The sequence below is a fragment of the Cebus imitator genome, unplaced genomic scaffold (assembly GCF_001604975.1).
Source record: "Cebus imitator isolate Cc_AM_T3 unplaced genomic scaffold, Cebus_imitator-1.0 Scaffold207, whole genome shotgun sequence".
Classification (NCBI taxonomy): Eukaryota; Metazoa; Chordata; class Mammalia; order Primates; family Cebidae; genus Cebus; species Cebus imitator.
The window spans coordinates 521,203-540,342 of record NW_016107522.1 but is presented as its reverse complement, the minus strand read 5'-3'; the positions used below and the strand labels follow the sequence as shown (position 1 = coordinate 540,342).

The following is a 19,140-nucleotide window of genomic DNA, read 5'->3' as shown; positions in this document are numbered from 1 at the left end:
GATTACAGGCACGCACCACCATGCCCAGCTAATTTTTTGTATTTTTAGTAGAGACGGGGTTTCACCATGTTGACCAGGATGGTCTCGATCTCTTGACCTCGTGATCCACTCGCCTCGGCCTCCCAAAGTGCTGGGATTACAGGCTTGAGCCACCGCACCCGGCGAATGTTGCTCTCTTGCCCAGGCTGGAGCGCTGTGGTACCATCTCAGCTCACTACAACCTCCGACTCCCCGGTTCAAGCAATTTCCAGCTAATTTTTGTATTTTTAGTAGAGACAGGGTTTCACCATGCTGGCCAGGCTGATCTCAAACTCCTGACCTCAAGTGATCCGCCTGCCTTGGCCTCCCAAAGTGCCGGGATTATAGGTGTGAGCCACTGGGCCTGGCGAGGAGGAAGGTTCTAAGCAATGTTAGTAGGATCAGAAGGGAAAGCTCTCTAAGGCACCCACTATTTGTTTTAGAAAACAATATTTTAAAATCCTGTTTGCTATTCATTGAATAGCTTAGGTTTTGTTAATAATTTCAAATTGAGTATAATTAGACCATCTAGTCAGTAATTGATATATTTATTTATTTAACAGAACAGAATATGGCAAAGAGACCAGAGAGATATGCGGGCAATTCAGCCTGATGCAGGTTATTACAATGATGTAAGTATATGATGCGTCATACTAGCTTAATAAACACTTCCTTGCTTGAATATTTTAGCCTAAAAATATGTGGCTTCAAGTCCAAAATGGTCTTTTCTTTTTACATTTTTATAATTAAAATATTCCCAAAGGGATAATGTAACATGTCTGTAGAACCATGGGTTATATTTTTGTCTCAATTTAGATTTTCCTTTTAATCTAATGATGGGTAAATTTTTGATTTGGGACTTAAAGCGGTGTCCAACAAGAAGTTGAATAATCTAAAATCTTATCATGGAAAGTTAATTTTAACTTTCTTAAAACTTAAATTTGAACTTAATTAGCTTTATGTGAACATATTTAATTGTGTTAACTTTGAGTACTAACTGGGGAAGTCTGGTGATTTTCTTGTTTATTTAGTTATAATGGGTATTTAACTTTCCTGTGTCTTACATTTCTTCACTTAATTAATAGACTAATTGTTTTTTTATTTTGTTTTGTGTGTGTGTGTGTGTGTGTGTGTGTGTGTGTGTGTGTGTGTGTTTTTAATTAATAGACTAATTGTAATAATCCTTTATAATCGTTTTTAGGAAAAGTTTTATATGGTCCCCAGTTTGTCTTAAACGTTGAAATCATTACCTTGCCACATTCCTGGTTTCTGCCTTGTATGTAATCAGGAGCTCTAAGAACCCAATTTTCCTTTTTTGTAGCTGGTCCCACCTATAGGAATGTTGAATAATCCGATGAATGCAGTAACAACAAAATTTGTTCGGACATCAACAAATAAAGTAAAATGCCCGGTATTTGTTGTTAGGGTAAGTATTCTGTTGGATATTTTGGGGGGAAAATTAATCTTGAGTTATACAGCAAATTTATTTGACAGGGCAAAGAAAATGAAACATTATTTTAAAAGTATATCTGGGCTAAAAATTGGTTTATTCCTAGTAACTTTATTTAAAAATATCCAGTTGTTTATCTGCTTTATCACCATTAAGTGAGATACCACTTTGGGATTGTTTTTCTTCATGTGCTAATTTCTGTAGAATTCTCTCTGAATACATGGATACGTATTGTAGCAGGCCGCAGAGTTGTCTTTGAATAGGAATGCTTTTGTTCCTGTATACAAAGCAGCATCCCAAGATAAATGAAAAATACTTAGGAGTTACTAGGCAGGAAAATATCTGAGAAAGCTGAAGAACCGTGGTGTACCGTGTACCGTAAGTTTTAGTTCTGTGAAGGTACCTAGTAGGCACCTTTAAACTGAAATTTTAAAAATATAATTTTAAATTTTAACCCTTATTTTTATAGATGGTAATGTAATCATTTTCTTCTTTATGTTTCTATTATTCCACTTCCTAGCTAATGGACTTGTTGGTTAACAGTATCAGAGATGTAGAATGGTTAACAGTCTAAGTTGAGCAAATAACAGTTGGAAAAAAAAAATGAGACTGAGAAAAGACAATTGTAAACATTAGTGGCAGATGAGGAAAATAAGCAGATCTTCTGATATCAGAGGAGTATGATAGCAAGGAGAACCAAAAGGTCTTAGGAGAGAGATGGCAGTCTGAACTCCATGGAAATAGCTGCATTTAGTGTTAGGCCTCCTATTTGCCTCCGTGGCCTTAGGCAGTAGAAACATCAGTAAAGGGCCGGGCATGGTGGCTCACACCTGTAATCCCAGCACTTTGGGAGGCAGAGGCGGGTGGATCACCTGAGGGTGGGAGTTTGAGACCAGTCTGACCAATAGGATGAAACCTCGTCTCTACTAAAAATACAAAAATTAGCCAGGCGTGGTGGCATGCACCTGTAATCTCAGGTACTTGGGAGGCTGAGACAGAAGAATTGGTCCCAGGAGGTGGAGGTTGCAGTGAGCTGAGATTGTGCCACTGCACTCCAGCCTGGGCAACAAGAGCTAAAGCCCTACTCAAAAAAAAAAAAAAAAAAAAAAAAGAAACATCAGTAAAAAAAAAAAAAAAAAAAAAAAAAGAAACATCAGTAAAGAAACATTGTGGCCAGGCATGGTGTCTCATGCCTATAATCCCAGCACTTTGGGAGGCTGAGGCAGGCAGATCATGAGGTCAGGAGTTTGAGATCAGCCTGGCCAATATGGTGAAACCCCGTCTCTACTAAAAAATACAAAAAATTAGTTAGGTGTGGTGGCATGCACCTGTAGTCCCAGCTACTCAGGATGCTGAGGTAGGAGAATCATGGTTGCAGTGAGCCAAGATCGCACCACTGCCCTCTGGCCAGGGCAACAGAGCAAGACTCTGTCTTAAAAAAATAAAAAAAAGAAAGAAACATTGTTACGTGAGTACAGGCAACCAGTGTATAGTATAATTTTTTTTCTAATCAGGGGAATTTGGTCAAAGGGATATGATGTGCAGCTAATTTTAATATCCTCTTAACATAACATGGCAAACCTTTTTGGAAAGAATAAAATCCAAGCACGCCATATCTGATAAGGTGGGTAAATGCTCTCATGTGGGGATTACGCTATAAGGTTTTAGGAAGAATTTGTACATAGTAGAGGTGCAGTCACAAAAGGTATTAAGGTATAAAGACTGTGGGCTCTGTGTCTACAGTTTGGTTGTCTGTAGTATTGACTGGGTTAGGATCCATATCAGATAACAGAAACTAGAAAGGGAGGAGGCTTTTATCTGTTAATCAAAACTGTGACTTACAGGTAAACAATAAAAAGCCAAACTATCACATATATTTGTGTAATTTAAGAAATAACCTTTATATATCCTAGCCTACGGTTTCTTTAGGCACATACATATTTTTCTACTTTGTCACAGTTTTTATTTTGGAAAATAGGATTGTTGTGTAAACATTTTGTATGTTTGCGTCTTTTAAGGAAAATCAATGTGTGATCCATCTTAGAAACTTGAAAATGAAAAGAAAAAAAAAAAAAAAAAAAAAAAAAAAAAAAAAAAAAAAAAAAAAAAAAAAAAAAAAAAAAAAAAAAAAAAAGATTTCAAATTAACCAGCACATATGTCACAGATTTCCTTTAGTATACAAATTGTAATGTTAAAATAATGATGTAAAAATATTTAAAGGGCTTTAAGTGCCAAAAGTAAAAAAGGGTTTTACGTGTAATTTGAAAGGAGAAAAGGGTTTAAGTGCAAAAAGAATTACTGGTATAGTCATTCCCTGAAAATATATACCTCTATTGTGTATCAATAAAAAATGAAAAATATTGGTGTAGTGTTAATTAGTCATGGCACAATTTATGGTTTTTTTTGAGAGTAGATCAGCATAAGACTTGTCACTGCTTGGTACTTTGGATGGAGGAGAGCTTACAATTTTATTTTGAAGTATGTTTAGCTGCAGGAAGAGTTTGATAGCTTCAGTTCCCTTAAATTGGTACTTGTTATTATCTTGTTTTTTTAATTGAATACTGGTAACTTTTCTTTCTAGATTTGTCTCCTAGTACTTGTAAGCACCAAATCCTTTATTTAGTCTTTGAGTTGTGGTGGTGACTGATCACCTTATTTATGTTAGTCTCTCATATAGCCTAGGAAATGAGGTCTTTGCATATTCTATTTTGAAATAGTCTTTACCATTCATAGGTTTGTGTAATTTAGTGAGTAGGGGCATGTACTCCTCATGTACTTAGTATCTTTAATTTAGCTAAGAAGCCAGAGTACTAGAGCTTTTCCTGCACTGCGTTAGGCTCTTTTCTGACAGAGTACTTCTGATAAAGCTGAGCTACATTTAAGTGAAAGTATCATCTACTTAGTGTCAGTTATTGCATGTTTTATAAATATCTTTAACATGTTTTCAAAGTTAGTGAAATTGGAGGATGTGTGCCCTTGTATAACCTTTCTTTTTTTCTCCCTTAGTGGACCCCAGAAGGAAGACGCTTGGTCACTGGAGCTTCTAGTGGGGAGTTCACCTTGTGGAATGGACTTACTTTTAATTTTGAAACAATATTACAGGTAATAGTAATCACCAGATGATACATCATCCGTGGTACTGTGAAGAACTTGAGATATACAGTAGTCACTTCATTGGCATTGTTAAACTTAGAATTGGACAAATCATTACCTCGAGTCAGTACATGCTCTTGTAAGCCTTTAGTCATATATTCTTTGAAGCAGCACCTTACTAATTAATGTTTTCTGTTTTCATAGGCTCACGACAGCCCAGTGAGGGCCATGACGTGGTCACATAATGACATGTGGATGTTGACAGCAGACCACGGAGGATATGTGAAATATTGGCAGTCGAACATGAACAACGTCAAGATGTTCCAGGCACATAAGGAGGCGATTAGAGAGGCCAGGTTTATACACAATATACCATTTTCTGTAGTCCCTATTGTCATGGTTAAATTATTCTCTAAGTGTATTCTGGGTGCAGAGATGCATGGGCTCTGTCAGATTCTGGGAAACTTTCTGCACCCTATAAGCACAATATTTTTCTTTGTTTTCACACATTCACCATTTTGCTGGCACCTTTCTGAAGTAGTGTTGTCCCGGTATCAGCCTTTGCAATTTGTTAGAGATGTATTGTCTGCCGCATTTTGCACTGGTTTTCTCTTTTCATTTATGATTAATAATGTGTATACTTTATTCCTTTTTATTATCTACTGTGTAAGACAAGAATATTTAATTCCAAATAAAGAATTCAGTCTTTAATTATGCAACTGAATAAAATCTAAAGCCTACAGAAAACAACTTCAGAATTCACACAAAGTGGAAAAAGGCTTAAGTGAAGACCTCGTTGGCTTGGTTATGCCACGACTTCCAAAGGAAAGTATAGGACTAAAAACCCTCACAGATAACTGGATGTGGCAAACATTAACGGATTAATGAATGGGTTCTTCAAGCTTTGCAGCTGTAAGCAGATCATTGTGAAGAAGACTCTAGGACTTTTCTTCTGATTCACTGTTGATAACATCACTTATGCAAATGTATACAATAAGTGGAGTTTAAAATATTTTCAGTGAGTTGTACATTTTTACATATCAGTGAGATATGTATAGTAAAACTGGGGGAAAAAGTTCCAAATACAAGCCTGAAGAATTGCTGCAGCCTCAGAATAAAGCTAAGCAGCATTCTTTAAGGTTGTGCCACCCATGTGTGGGAGGAGGTTGACATCTTTATAGAAACATCATCCACTGTAGTCATTTGCTTATATTTGCAGAATCTTAACAGAAATTGTTGGATGAACATCCTTTTGCTTTGTAGATTTTGCGTTAGTGCCATGCCCATACATTGAGTTTACACAGTTGATCTTTTCTTAGTCATAGGATTCCAAAGTTCAAGGGAGTTCTTAGTGTTAGTTGAGAAACTTGATCATCTTTCACTACTGGGAAAAACTGGCTCCTTCTTGCAGTGGATTCTTTGGCTTTAAACACAAGTCTGAATGTCGTTATTTTAAAGTTTTCCTCAAAAGGTGCAACATCCATGGAATAGCTTGCTAGGAAGATGTGAAAGTTTTCTACCGACCTTTAGAACAGATGAGAAACATCACATGTAGGGATGGTTAGCAATCAGTCTTCTAGTAGACTGCCCACATTGTTTCAGCTTATCATTTCATGAAGTGTTGGAGGCAGAAGCTGATGATAATTTTTGGGAGCAGTATTCGTGTGCGATTTAAAAGACTGCAGGAATACTGCAAAAATATAATCCATTTAGTTTTACCGCTTAAGGCAGCGTCATGTGATTTCCTGGTATGATAGGAAATAGAGAAGGAACATGGATAGCATTAGCACTAATAATACACACGTGAAGTTCTCAGAATACTGATGGTTGAAAACTCAGAAACAACTGCTCCGTTGAAGTCTTCTTTTGATGAGATGCCTGTGTTAGTTGACAACATTCGCTTTAAGGGCTTCTTCACTGGAATTCTGCCCTCTCCTGTTTATAATGCAGCACCGTGTTTTTATTTTTCCCTGTCTGAGAAGCACAGATTATCTGTTAAATGCTGACTTCTTTCCCCTGCTGTGTGTCTTCATGTAACAGTTTCTCACCCACGGATAATAAATTTGCTACATGCTCTGATGACGGCACTGTTAGAATCTGGGACTTTCTTCGTTGCCATGAGGAAAGAATTCTCCGAGGTACGTGTACTAACAGTACTGATTGGAATATTTAAACAGGGAAGACATTTGTGGTTGAATCATCACAAAACCACAATACTGGCCTACATCTCCATTCAATTGTTTTACATGTACACACCGTCTCAGGCTCTTCAAAAAAACCAACACTTTCCCTGATTCACAGTCATTTTGTAGGTTTTTACTACCAGTGTCATCTTTGAATTTTTCAGCTATGAATTAAATACAAGAGGCCCCTCTCCTTACTTGTTTATCTGTATGCGTCTTTTAGGCTGTATTCCTTTTCCTTTCCTGTAGCCAGTGTACTTGCTCCCAACATATGGACAGTGTGGTTTGATTTAGATAGTTCTCATTCTCCTGGCCGCCCTTTCACAATGTGAGTTAACCAACAAGACAGAGGCATCAAAGCTACACTTCTTAGTGTTACTATTTCTGAAAGCAGTTGGTTTTGCAGTACACCACATTTGTACTACATGGCCTGCTTGTTACTAAGTTGGGGAGGCATTGCTTGTTTACTTTTGTTGATTTCATAATTAATAAAGAAACCTCTATGAATTCATTCTATAACTGAAGTCCATATTCTCACTTCGATTATTTTAGATTATGATTAGAATATTGGACTCTGTAAAATGAGACTGTTGAAATACTAACAGTATATCAATGTGAGTTACATGAATTCAGTGGTGGTAGAGTTAAGGAATTTGTTGTATATGTGCAATACAAACATCACAACGAGAGACTTCTAACTGGATCCTATTAGTTTATTAAGTAGGAAGGTACTTTTCTCAGGTGCTTAATTTGAACCTGTTAAACGTACTGTTTAACAAACAGTATCTTCTACTCCATATCCTTGATTCTAGAATGCCACAAAAGTACCATCTTTCTCTGACACAAATGCAGGGTGGGAGGATGGGTGCTACAGGTGTTGGGTGTCAAATTGTTATTCAGAGCCTTTCCCTATGTTCAAGAGTCAGCAGAGATCGTTGTCTCAGTGAATCGTAAGTTTCCCACAGCTTTTCAGAGCTTTATCTATAGCATGTAATGTTGACGCTTTGGAGACAGGAAAGACTCTTAAGATACTTTAACCTTATTTCAGTCCATATTTCAAGCCAGCATCTTCAATCACATTTGCTTAAACACTCCTGACTTTGTGCATTTTGTTTGGGTTGATCCACAGCAGTGTATGATTATAGCTTTCATAAGGATAGGGAGCCTGTCACATTGAGGAAGTATACTCATTATAAAGGTCATAATATTGTATAACTTCAGAATGAGACAAAGGCTTTGAGATCATCTTGTCAGCGTCATTTTATGATGAGCACCATGACTCCAAGGGTGTAAGTGACATGTTCAAAGCCAGGACTAGAATCTTACTTGGCACCCAGCTCAATGCCACACTTACGTTGAATCTTTCCTCACTATTAGTCTTAGCTATTAAACAGAAATAAGTCAAATATTTTCTAAGTTTTTAAAATCCTAGAAACTTTCAGAAAATGAAATAATTTTATTTATTAAAACTAACTCTAGAGAATTAAAACAACTAATTTTACAGTGGACTGTACTAACTGAAGTCTGATCTGAAACCACTTTGCAGCTTGGATTTTAAGAAGAAGGAAATCTGTGTGGTAATGTTTTTCAATCCCATGATCCAGTGAAGCATTATTCCGTTTTGGTAATGAAAGGGTTTTATTAAGAATTTTCTTCTGGAATTTAGAGTGTGCAGGGGATGTTAACTAGCAGTTATATATTTTCAAATAAGTCCAGGTAAATTTAGATGAAGCTAAGTATCATAAATGAGAGTTGAGATTTTTGTTTGGGGGCTCATTGTTTTAGGTTTTTACTATGGAAATTTCAAACATGCACAAAGGTATAATGAGCCTTCACATACTTTGAGGATTTACATTCTAGCTTTCTAATATCGTGTGATTCTTTTAAAAAATATTCTACTTGCTTTATAGTCATAATATTTTTAGTACCCCAAGACACTTCAGTATGTGAAGCAGATATGAATATATTGAACTAAGTTGATTATACCACCCAAGCAGTAATTCTGATAGCAAGTCTGGTGTAGGAGAAGAGTTATTAGATTCCAATTGTGTGTTTTCTGTCATTTCTCACTTTTCCAAATTTTCTGCATCTAAGAGCTTCCCATCCTCCCCTTGGTGAGTTGTGGGGTCAGAGGGATGGTGGATTGGCGGTTCTTTCAAGGGATGATGAGAAGTTCTTTAAATGTGAAGTGAACTTACTTAGTGCTACTGAGAGAAAATTGGATCACAAAGTCAAACAAATAGGGACAGGATATTCAGACCTCTAAAATATCAGTCGCCCTTTATTAAGGATGATGTTCATGTAACACACGTAGACTCTGTGGCATCAGGCAGATAAGCATACTCCTTTGCATTGTTAGTGTTGTGTGGCAGGCCATTACTTTTGGAGTTAACTGTTAAGAAAATATAAGAATACTCTATTTAAGAGGAGTTTGTGATCATATAGTTGAACTCTCTATCAAATACTTTTCTACAGCATTCCTAAAAAACAGTCTTCTATTCACAAACATTTTCAGTGATGGAGTATTCCCTACTTCACATGAATTCCTTTTAATTTTAGACAGCTCTACTTTTCAGGGAGTTCTTGCATTATATCCGAAATCTGCTTCCTTACAAGGCGTCTGGCTTACAGAATACCAAAAATTAAGTCTGCACTTCAGTCACATGGCAAGCCGTTAAGTATTAAAAGACAGCTGTAGGCCAGGCTCATGGCTGTAATCCCAGCACTTTGGGAGGCTGAGGTGGGCGAATCATGAGGTCAGGAGATCGATACCATCCTGGCTAACATGATGAAACCCCGTTTCTACTAAAAATATAAAAATTAGCCAGTTGTGGCGATGGGCACCTATAGTCCAGCTACTTGGGAGGCTGAGGCTGGAGAATCGCTTGAACTCGGTAGGTAGAGGTTGCAGTGAGCCAAGATCACACCACTGCACTCCACCCTGGGTGACAGAGCGAGACTCCGTCTCAAAAAAAAAAAAAGACAGCTGTAGGGTCTTCTTAACTGAGTTTTTTAGCTTTAAGTATACAGTGTGCCTGTACATAACAGAAGCCATGATACCATAGTTTTTTTATTATTATTATTTTTTTAAGCAGAGACAGGCTCTGTGTTGCCCAGGCTGGTCTCAAACTCCTCAGCTCAAGGGATCCTCCTGCCTCAGCCTCCCAAAGTGCTAGGATTATAGTGAGGGCCACCACACTGGACCTGTACTTTGAATGCAGAGTTTATAGTTGCTTTTTATTTTTACTTTTTTATTATTTTTAAAATATTTTTGAGACCAAGTCTTGCTCTGTCGCCCAGGCTGGGGAGTGCAGTGGTGCAATCTCGATTCACTCTAATTTCTGCCTCTCATGTTCAAGTGATTCTCCTGCCTCAGCCTCCTGAGTAGCTGGGATTACAGGCATGCATCAGCATACCCAGTTTACTTCTGTATTTTTAGCAGATACTGGGTTTCACCATGTTGGCCCAGGCTGTTCTGTAACTCCTGACCTCACATGATCCACGTGACCCGGCCTCCCAAAGTGCTGGTATTACAGGCATGAACCACTGTGCCTGGCCTGTAGTTGCTTTTTATAATAGTATCATTCTGAGATTGCTCTTAGGCCTAGAAAAGGTCAAAGTTACAGAAGAGAAAAATAATCAGTATCTTCTGAGGTTTAAAATGAGCATAGATCTGTTGTCGGTGGATTTATTATATAAAAGTCCTTGTTGGTTGGCTCATGAGTTGGAAAAAACAGACATTTATGAAATAGAATATACTGCAGCATTGAGAAGCACTATGTATATGTCCACCATTACAAAGGATGTGTAAGTCACCATAGTTTATACACATTTTCTCCTTTTTTTTCTAGTGTTGATTGTGGCGATTTATGGACTGGGATTACAGTAACATTTTTTTACAGTTTTTATTAAAAATTGAAAAAAAATTTCCCCTAGCTTCCCAGCTTATGATAAAATAACATTGTACACACCAGAAATATGTGAGCCTAAATGAGCCTATAAGTTATGTTTACACGTTTGACTCCAACTGAAATAGTACCATTAAAATCTAATAAACAATGAGTATCCTATATGCAAGTTACCTAGTAGACTGTTCTGTAAGATATAACCCTATCCTCATGTTGAGTAGGGAAGGTAAGATATTTTCACAATCGCTGAAGATGTCTGATAGTATGGTAGGAGAGCCATGTGAGCGCTTGAAGCGTAGTTTTATCGGCATGTGGAAGCAGATTATTTCATTACTGGCAGGTTGAAAATACAGAATAAGTAAGAATATGGAAATAAATTTTACTGAGAGGCATTATGTTCTTTTAATTTGTTTCCCACAGCCTCACGCCTCCCTATTATACTCGTAAAGAGAATCAGCTAACAAATTTCAGCATGCTTTAATTTTGTATTACCTTCTTGATTTTAACAATAATAGCTGACACATTATACTTACAGTATATCAGGCATATTGTAAGTAGTTTGTTTAATCTTCCCAGTAGTCCTATGCGAGCAGTACTGGTTGTTCTTCATTTTACAAATGAGTAAACCAGGCCAGGCGCGGTGGCTCACGCTTGTAATCTCAGCACTTTGGGAGGCCGAGACGGGTGGATCACGAGGTCAAGAGATCGAGACCATCCTGGTCAACATGGTGAAACCCCGTCTCTACCAAAAATACAAAAATTAGCTGGGCATGGTGGCGCACGCCTGTAGTCCCAGCTACTCGGGAGGCTGAGGCAGGAGAATTGCTTGAACCCAGGAGGCGGAGGTTGCGGTGAGCCGAGATCGCGCCATTGCACTCCAGCCTGGGTAACAAGAGCGAAACTCTGTCTCAAAAAAAAAAAAAAAAACAAATGAGTAAACCAAGGTACCAGAAAGTTAAATAAACCTGTCAAAGGTCATATAGCTTGTAAGAGCTGAGGCTTGGATTTGAAGCCTGTTTGTTTGGCCCCAGTGTTCATGCTCTTAACTACTATGTTAAACTGTCTCTTTTATGTTTTAAATGAATGCCAGCAACAGTGCCTTCTTAAGCTGTAATGACATAATTGTGAAGTAAAGATGTTTTTGGGGGAGAAGGGTGTAGGCGGAGGAAACGAGGTACTCAAGTTCATTTTCTAACATTCTTTAAAATTGTAGAGGTTATAGTGAATGTAACAAAAATATTAAACCATAGCTAATGGTTCCCACTACAAATGGGTTATAAGATTTATTAAATAGAACATGGACATAAGCAGTTCTGTTGAGACTTATGCAGGAGTTTTTAGTTTTCAAATAAAATACTAATGGAATGGAAATGAACACTTCAGTACTCATCCCACAGATTAAGAAAAATAATATTATTGCTAATACTTTCGATAAGTCTGTGTGCCCCTTCAGGATTGTATTTCACTGTGGTTTACACTAAATGGGATGACCGCTGTCTACACGAAGATCTTTTGGTTTGGCAGTGTGGTTTTGAACTGTGTGAAGACACATTTACAGAGTTTGAGTGTTCCAAAAAATGGGTGCTTTTTATTGGAAATGACTTTGTTACTAAAGTAAAATTGGCAAGCCATGTAGTTTATGATAATGAACCTAATTTATTTCTGTAAGGTTTTACAAAACACTCTCCAGAATTGTTTACCCCCAAGACAAAAAACAGAAACACCTTTAAAGAAAAATTCCTTACGTTGACTTAGCATGCTTTTAATATTAAAAGCACTTCAAGCATATCTCATTTAACCATCCAAACAACCACCTGGACCCATTTTACATACAGCTACCTGTATTTTCTACCCAGTTTCTTTCTTTGAGGAAGTGTTTCTTTAAGGCACTCTGCAATTCTAAAAAGACTGGATCATGGTAGGTTGTCTTATTATGTAAATAATTATCTGGCTATATTTTGAGAGGGAAAAAGGCTTTATATTTAACATCTAAAGCACATTATTTTAAAAAATTTGTGTAGTAGGGTCCTGAAATATTCATTTTACATGATGTGTTCATATTTTTACAGGAACTGTTTAAAATTTTTATGCTGGGCTTTGTTCTTTTAATCTCTGTGCTGATTTAAAATATTGTGCATAATATGACCAAAACCTGTTGAATGTACCTTTCTTGGGGTACAGAGTTGCATGCTGCTGCTGTTATATTTAGTGTCTTAATTAACAGTCAAGAGCCACTCCCAGGCATTCTTTTGTATATGAAGATTCAATTTTTGTTTTGTTTTGTTTTTTGAGACAGGATTTTGCTCTGTCACCCAGGCTGGAGTGCAGTGGTGCAATAATGGCTCACTGCAGCCTCTGCCTCCTGGGTTCAAGCAATTCTTCCACCTCAGCCTCCCCAGTAACTGGGACTACAGGCATGTGCCACCACACCCGGCTTATTTTTGTATTTTTTGGTGGAGATGGGGTTTCACCATGTTGGACAGGCTGGTCTCTTGACCTCAGGTGGTCCACCCGCCTCAGCCTTCCAAAGTGCTGGGGTTACAGGCGTGAGCCACCATGCTTGGCTAAATATTCAAATTTTTTAACAGTGACAAATCCCTATGATTAATAATTTAGGCAGTCATTTTTCAGAAAAAGCCTTTATATCTTTATATTGATTAAAGATACAAATTTTCTCTAGTTGTCTATTCTGTAGTTGTATGCTTCTGTAAGTTTTGAGTGAGGCTTAAATTTTTGTTCTGATGAATTAGTTACCCTGTTCTGTTACAGATCTCACTCAGCTTATCAGGTCTTTGATAGTTTTTAAAGTTAAAATTCTGAGCTTTGGAAAGGCTGATACAATTAGATAAATATATAATATGTCTTGGCTTTTTCATTTTTGGTGAGTAGATTCTTTAATAAAGTATATGATTAAAATATGGTATAACATTGTAAGTTTAGTCAGTGAGGGAAGTATGGAGACAGGGTTTCACCATGTCGGTCAGGCTGGTCTTAAACTCCTGACTTCAAGTGATCTGCTCGCCTCGACCTCCCAAAGTGTTGGGATTACGGGCATGAACCACTTGTGCCTGACTACTTTTTTATAATACACCAGAAAACTGTATCTCAGCAATTTCTGAGAAGTACCTATAGTGCTATGATCTCTTTAATTGTAAAGAGACCAGAATGAGGATTTCTGTTTATAGGAATAAATGGTAGTTTCTGGGTCAGTTATTCCTTTTTACAGGTTGTTTCATAAAATAACCTTAATTTCTCCACATGCACACTAAAACCCTCAAAGCCAAATTTGCCAAGGCCTTTCTCTGTTTTTTCCCTTTGGATGTATTTTGATACTTGGTAGAGCTCACGGTGAGAGAACAGAGTTAATATTGAGGATGGCCTCCTTAGTCTGGCCATCTCCCTATGCCTGTTGTAGACTGTGGGAGTCCTCTCAGTTTCCCGGTTTGTTTTGTCACACATGGAAATTATAAGTATTTTATCATATTGAAACAATTAGAAAATACTGAGGGAAGTCAGCATGAATGCAGAAACAAGGAGTAAAAAAGGATGGGTTCTAGGAACTGCTTGTCAGGGAGCTCAATATTTTATCTGCAACAGAAAATTTTAATGTTATTAAACAAAAGTGGTTTGTGATGCCATTAGTCATTCAGGTTAGATTAGTAGTTCTTAATCCCATCAGGCCCAATGACTGCTTTTTCAGATAAATAATTTGTGATCTATACACTTCTGAAGTGAACTTCATTGATGACTACCACACATAACTTTCTAAAAAAGTCACCAACACAAGTATGCACACATGCATGCATGTGCAGGCTTGGAGAAAGAAATCCTTCCAAAGTGCTTATTAAGGGGCTTACTGCATTGAGAAATAGTAATCTGGAATAAATCATGCTAAAATAATCCTGTTTTTTTATATTGGAGAGGTCAAGGACATTGTGGCCAGAGCAATATAGGCGATCTTTTAAACTAATTTGTGGATCATGGTAGAGGAATGTGGCTTTTTAGCTGTATGAGTGAAAGGTCATTCCCAAAGAAAGTCTTCCCTGGATGTTTGTTACCTGTGAGAGAAGTATTCAGAGAGTGCTGTGTAAGGTTCTTTACTTGTCCCGTCCTGTTTAACATTTTATATTAATTGCTTTGTAGATTTTTAGCTGATTCAAATCTACAAGTAGAAGTTCACCAGATTTCAGGATTTGAGAAGATGTTGCGAAGTTTAACTTAATAGAAACTTAAAATGTAAAATAAAAGATAAATATGAAGTTCTGTCCTTTGATCAACCTCAGTTCCAGGGTTTGCTAGACTGGTTAATTAGAGTTCCTATAAAAACAATCCTAAGATTTGATTGGCGTGAACCCTTGAGGTGTTATGTTCTTCCCCACTTATTAGAATACTTAATAGATGTTCAGAGTGGTGGAGCTTCATTTTTGAGGGGAGTTTACTGGAATGGAGAACAGTAGAAAAACTTAAGATTATAGTTATTTTCATATATTTAAAGAATATTTTTTGCAAGTAGGATTGGATTTATTTTATATAGGTGTAGAATATAGGGGTTAGGTTATAGGACATCATATTTGGATTTCATTTTTTTTCTGTGGAAAGATAAGAGAATGTGGCCAGGCACAGTGACTCATACCTGTAATCCCAGCTCTTTGGGTGGTCGAGGTGGGAGGGTTGTTGAAGTCAGGAGTTTGAGACCAGCCTGGGTGACAAAAGTGAGACCCTGTGTTTACAAAAAAAATGAAAAAAGTAGTGGCATGCATGTGTAGTCCTAGCTACTCAGAAAGCTGAGGCAGGAGGATTGCTCAAGTCTAGGTGTTAGAGGCTACAGTGAGCTTAGATTGTGCCACTGCACTCTAGCCTGGATGACATAGGGGAGATGCTGTATTTTTTCCTTCCATAAAAGAGAAGAAAAGAGAACGGACTGTTGTGTGGGCTTTTGGGCTTCCCTTTCATGAAATTTTGCCACATTTAGCTTGCCACCTACCTGTCAGGGAAGTTATAGAAAGCATTACCTTTTCAGATGGATGATTGGATTTGATAATATTAACCGGAATTACATTAGTTTTATGTTTCAGGGCAGACCTAAAGTTTGAAAGTCAAGCATTGCAAAGAGTTAAGTGACTAGGATGTATCTCATAAGGAGATGTTGCCAGCCTCCGTTGAGACACTGGATGATGTTATTAACACTATTGTTTGAAGTAGTGGAGTCTCAAAATTACCTAATCTTTCAAAAAATTTTGAAATATTTATGCTTTTTAATTGTATATATCCAGTAAGTGCACAAATCTTAAATGTATAGTATAATGTATTTTTTATATTTATGCACTTGCCTTAACTACCTCTGGATAAGATGCAGAATAATTTTATCAGTCAAAGATTTCTTCATGTCCCTTTTCCACCTTAGCTTTTTACTAGGTGGGTTAGGCTTTGAAAGATGTTTTCATTAAGTTATTTTTATTTATCTTTTTTTTTTTTGGAGTCTCTGTTGCCCAGGCTGAAGTGCAGTGGAGCGATCTCGGCTCACTGCAACCTCCACCTCCCAGGTTCAAGCGATTCTTCTGCCTCAGCCTCACGAGTAGCTGGGACTACAGGTGTGTGCCACTATGCCTGGCTAATTTTTCTGTTTTTAGTAGAGATGGGGGTTTCACCTTATTGGTCAGGCTGGTCTTGAACTCCTGACCTCATGATCCGCCTGCTTCAGCTTCCCAAAGTGCTGGGATTACAGGTGTGAGTCACCACACCTGGCATTTTTCTATTTCTTTAGTACTATTCTTTATGTTTTGTGATATTGTGGTTTTTATCTCACCTTCCAGTGTGTAGAGTTGTCTTAATTACCTTTCATTGATTTTTGTCTATATTCTGTTTTTAAAAAAACAGATGTAGTTCTGAGTCTAGATGCCTCCATATTCTTTTAAAAATACTGTTTTATTACTTTTTCTGATGAGCGTCATCTGGCAGTCTCCTGCTACTAAAACCAATTCATTGGAAGCATATGAAAAGACACTATTGCATATGGTTATAACCACAAGCTCTAGAAGCTGAATGTTAGTCACAGTTTCAGCTCTTAGGAGCCATGTGTTTCTGGGGCAAGTTACAATACTTTGTGTCCTCATCTATGAAATGAGGTACTCATCTCGTTGAGCTGTCATTTCCAAAGTGAATTTCAGAGCCTGCTTCCAAATCTCTGGACTATTTAAGGATAAAAGTGGTTATCTGAGAACTTTTTTCATTTAAATGTTTTTTAGCCATTGTTGTTATAGTAGTACACGTTTTTATATTTACAAGCAGTCTATAACTATTACTACTTGTTTAAACAAAGTTGTCACTTTTAAATGTTTTTAGACGTAAAAAATTCAGGTATGAACTTAGAATTGACCTTTTTAAACTATTATAAAAGGGCTGGGCATGGTGGCCCACACCTGTAATCCCAGCACTTTGGGAGGCCAAGGCAGGCGGATCACTTGAGGGCAGGAGTTCGAGACCAGCTTGGGCAACATGTTGAAACCCCGTCTCTACTAAAAATAAGTTAGCTGGACATGGTGGCATGTGCCTGTAGTCCTAGCTTCTCAGTAGGCTGAGGCAGGAGAATTGCATGAATCCAAGAGGCAGAGGAGGTTTCAGTGTATCGATACCACACCATTGCACTCCAGCCTGGGCAACGAGCAAAACTCCATTACGTACGTACATACATACATACATAATGTCTTATAAAAGGATTTAAAGATTTTATGTTGTTAGCTGCATCAGATAATTAAATCATGACACGCTGTGGCAAATGTGCTGTCATTGTTTCTTTTGCTGATATAAATTTAGAAGACATGGTGTCTCCCTTTAGCACCATGTCCAACATTTTCGCAGTTCTCTCATTTCTTCAGAAATGTTTTGTGAATTGATGAAGTACCACATTAAGCAGGAATGATACTTACATTGACAGTGAATAGTCTTCACTGTCAGCAGCAGCAGGCTGTGGTGTCCAGACTGTTTCATCGGGACAGCATTTTGTTTTCTTCAGGGGAAGAGCAGGGTTTTTTCCTACTGACCAACCTTAATCACAAGAATTAATCCCTCTTCCATTTAGTGATAAATAAGTTAGATGAACAAATGATAACTCTGGTAAAATGTTACTTCTTTTTGCCATCTTGGATGAATAATGTGTCAGCAGTAAGTTAGGAGTCTTGGGGAAAATTTTTGTTGAAGTAGACAAGATTTAAATACAGAGATCTAATGTTTTTTGGGCTCTCGGTACCCTCTGCTTCCACCCCATCAAACTTGTCAGTTTGACCAAATGGACTAGCTGAATTTCCTCTGCCCAGATTCTTCAGTGTAGTTCATTGCAAGATAGGAGCCAAATCCTTACCTGTGACATAGCAGATGTGGGCCTGATTCAGTGATTCTAAGATCAGACGGGTGACGTCTAGAATAAAAAGAGCATTTTAAGTTTAGTGATTTCTGAACTAAAATCCTGCTCCTTTCTTGACGGCATTATAGTACAGCACTCAGTTTTCTTCTTCTTACTGTAGACCCTAAATACTAAATAACTCAAAAATTTGGTAGTGGTGGCTGGGTGCGGTGGCTCACGCCTGTAATCCCAGCACTTTGGGAGGCTGAGGTGGGTAGATCACGAGGTCAGGAGATTGAGACCATCCTGGCCAACATGGTGAAACCCCACCTCTACTTAATACAGAAAAATTAGCTGGACGTGCTGGTGCGTGCCTGTAGTCCCGACTACTCGGGAGGCTGAGACAGGGGAATCACTTGAAGCTGGGAGGTGGAGATTGCGGTGAGCCGAGATCGTGCCACTGCACTCCAGCCTGGGTGACAGAGCAAGACTCTGTCTCAAAAAAAAAAAAGTTCGTAGTGGTAATATTAAAAAAATTTTTTTTGTAATGGTTAGATCATTTCATTTTTGTTTCCTGAAATCTATGCAAATTCTTCCACTTATGTCTTTTTAAAGTGTATTCTGATTTTAAAATTTATTATTTTTCAGAGACAGGACCTCACTCTGTTGCCCATGTTGGAGTACATCGTCATGATCATAGCTCACTATAACCTCAAACTCCTGGCCTTAAGCCATCCTCCTGCCCAATCTGTTTTTTTTTTTTTTTTTTAAATAGAGCCTCTTCACTCTAAATATCAATATAATATTATTAATTTGAGACAAGCTCTTGCTCTGTCACCTAGGCTGCAGTGCAGTGGCATGATCTTGGCTTACTGCCACCTCTGCCTGCCAGGCTCAAGCGATCCTCCCACCTCAACCTCCTAAGAAGCTGGGGCTACAGGCATGTGCCACTGTGCGTGGCTAATTTTTGTATTTTTAGTAGAGTCAGGGTTTCACCATGTTGCCCAGGCTGGTCTTGAACTCCTGGGCTCAAGTGATCTGCCCACCTCTGCCTCCCAAAGTACTGAGCCATCATGCTTGGCCATTAATCTGATTTTTTAGAACATTTTTAGTTTTACAGATTTTATGTTTTAATGTGCTTGCAAATG

The 19,140-nt window shown here is 37.8% G+C and overlaps 1 protein-coding gene across 5 annotated transcripts in view; it reads left to right on the top strand.

The window, feature by feature from the left end:
• Positions 1–19,140, top strand: part of WDR33 (WD repeat domain 33) — a 107,817-nt gene that overhangs the window by 42,273 nt on the left and 46,404 nt on the right. For 4 of the 5 annotated variants that reach the window (XM_017548428.2, XM_017548429.2, XM_017548432.2 and 1 more), the window contains exons 3-7: positions 582–650; positions 1,340–1,444; positions 4,476–4,571; positions 4,767–4,918; positions 6,603–6,700. In XM_017548428.2, the coding sequence (XP_017403917.1) occupies positions 582–650; positions 1,340–1,444; positions 4,476–4,571; positions 4,767–4,918; positions 6,603–6,700 (520 nt within the window). Of the gene's footprint in view, positions 1–581; positions 651–1,339; positions 1,445–4,475; positions 4,572–4,766; positions 4,919–6,602; positions 6,701–10,596; positions 11,270–19,140 lie in introns of those variants that run through there. The other variant, XM_017548431.2, reaches the window with a different exon arrangement.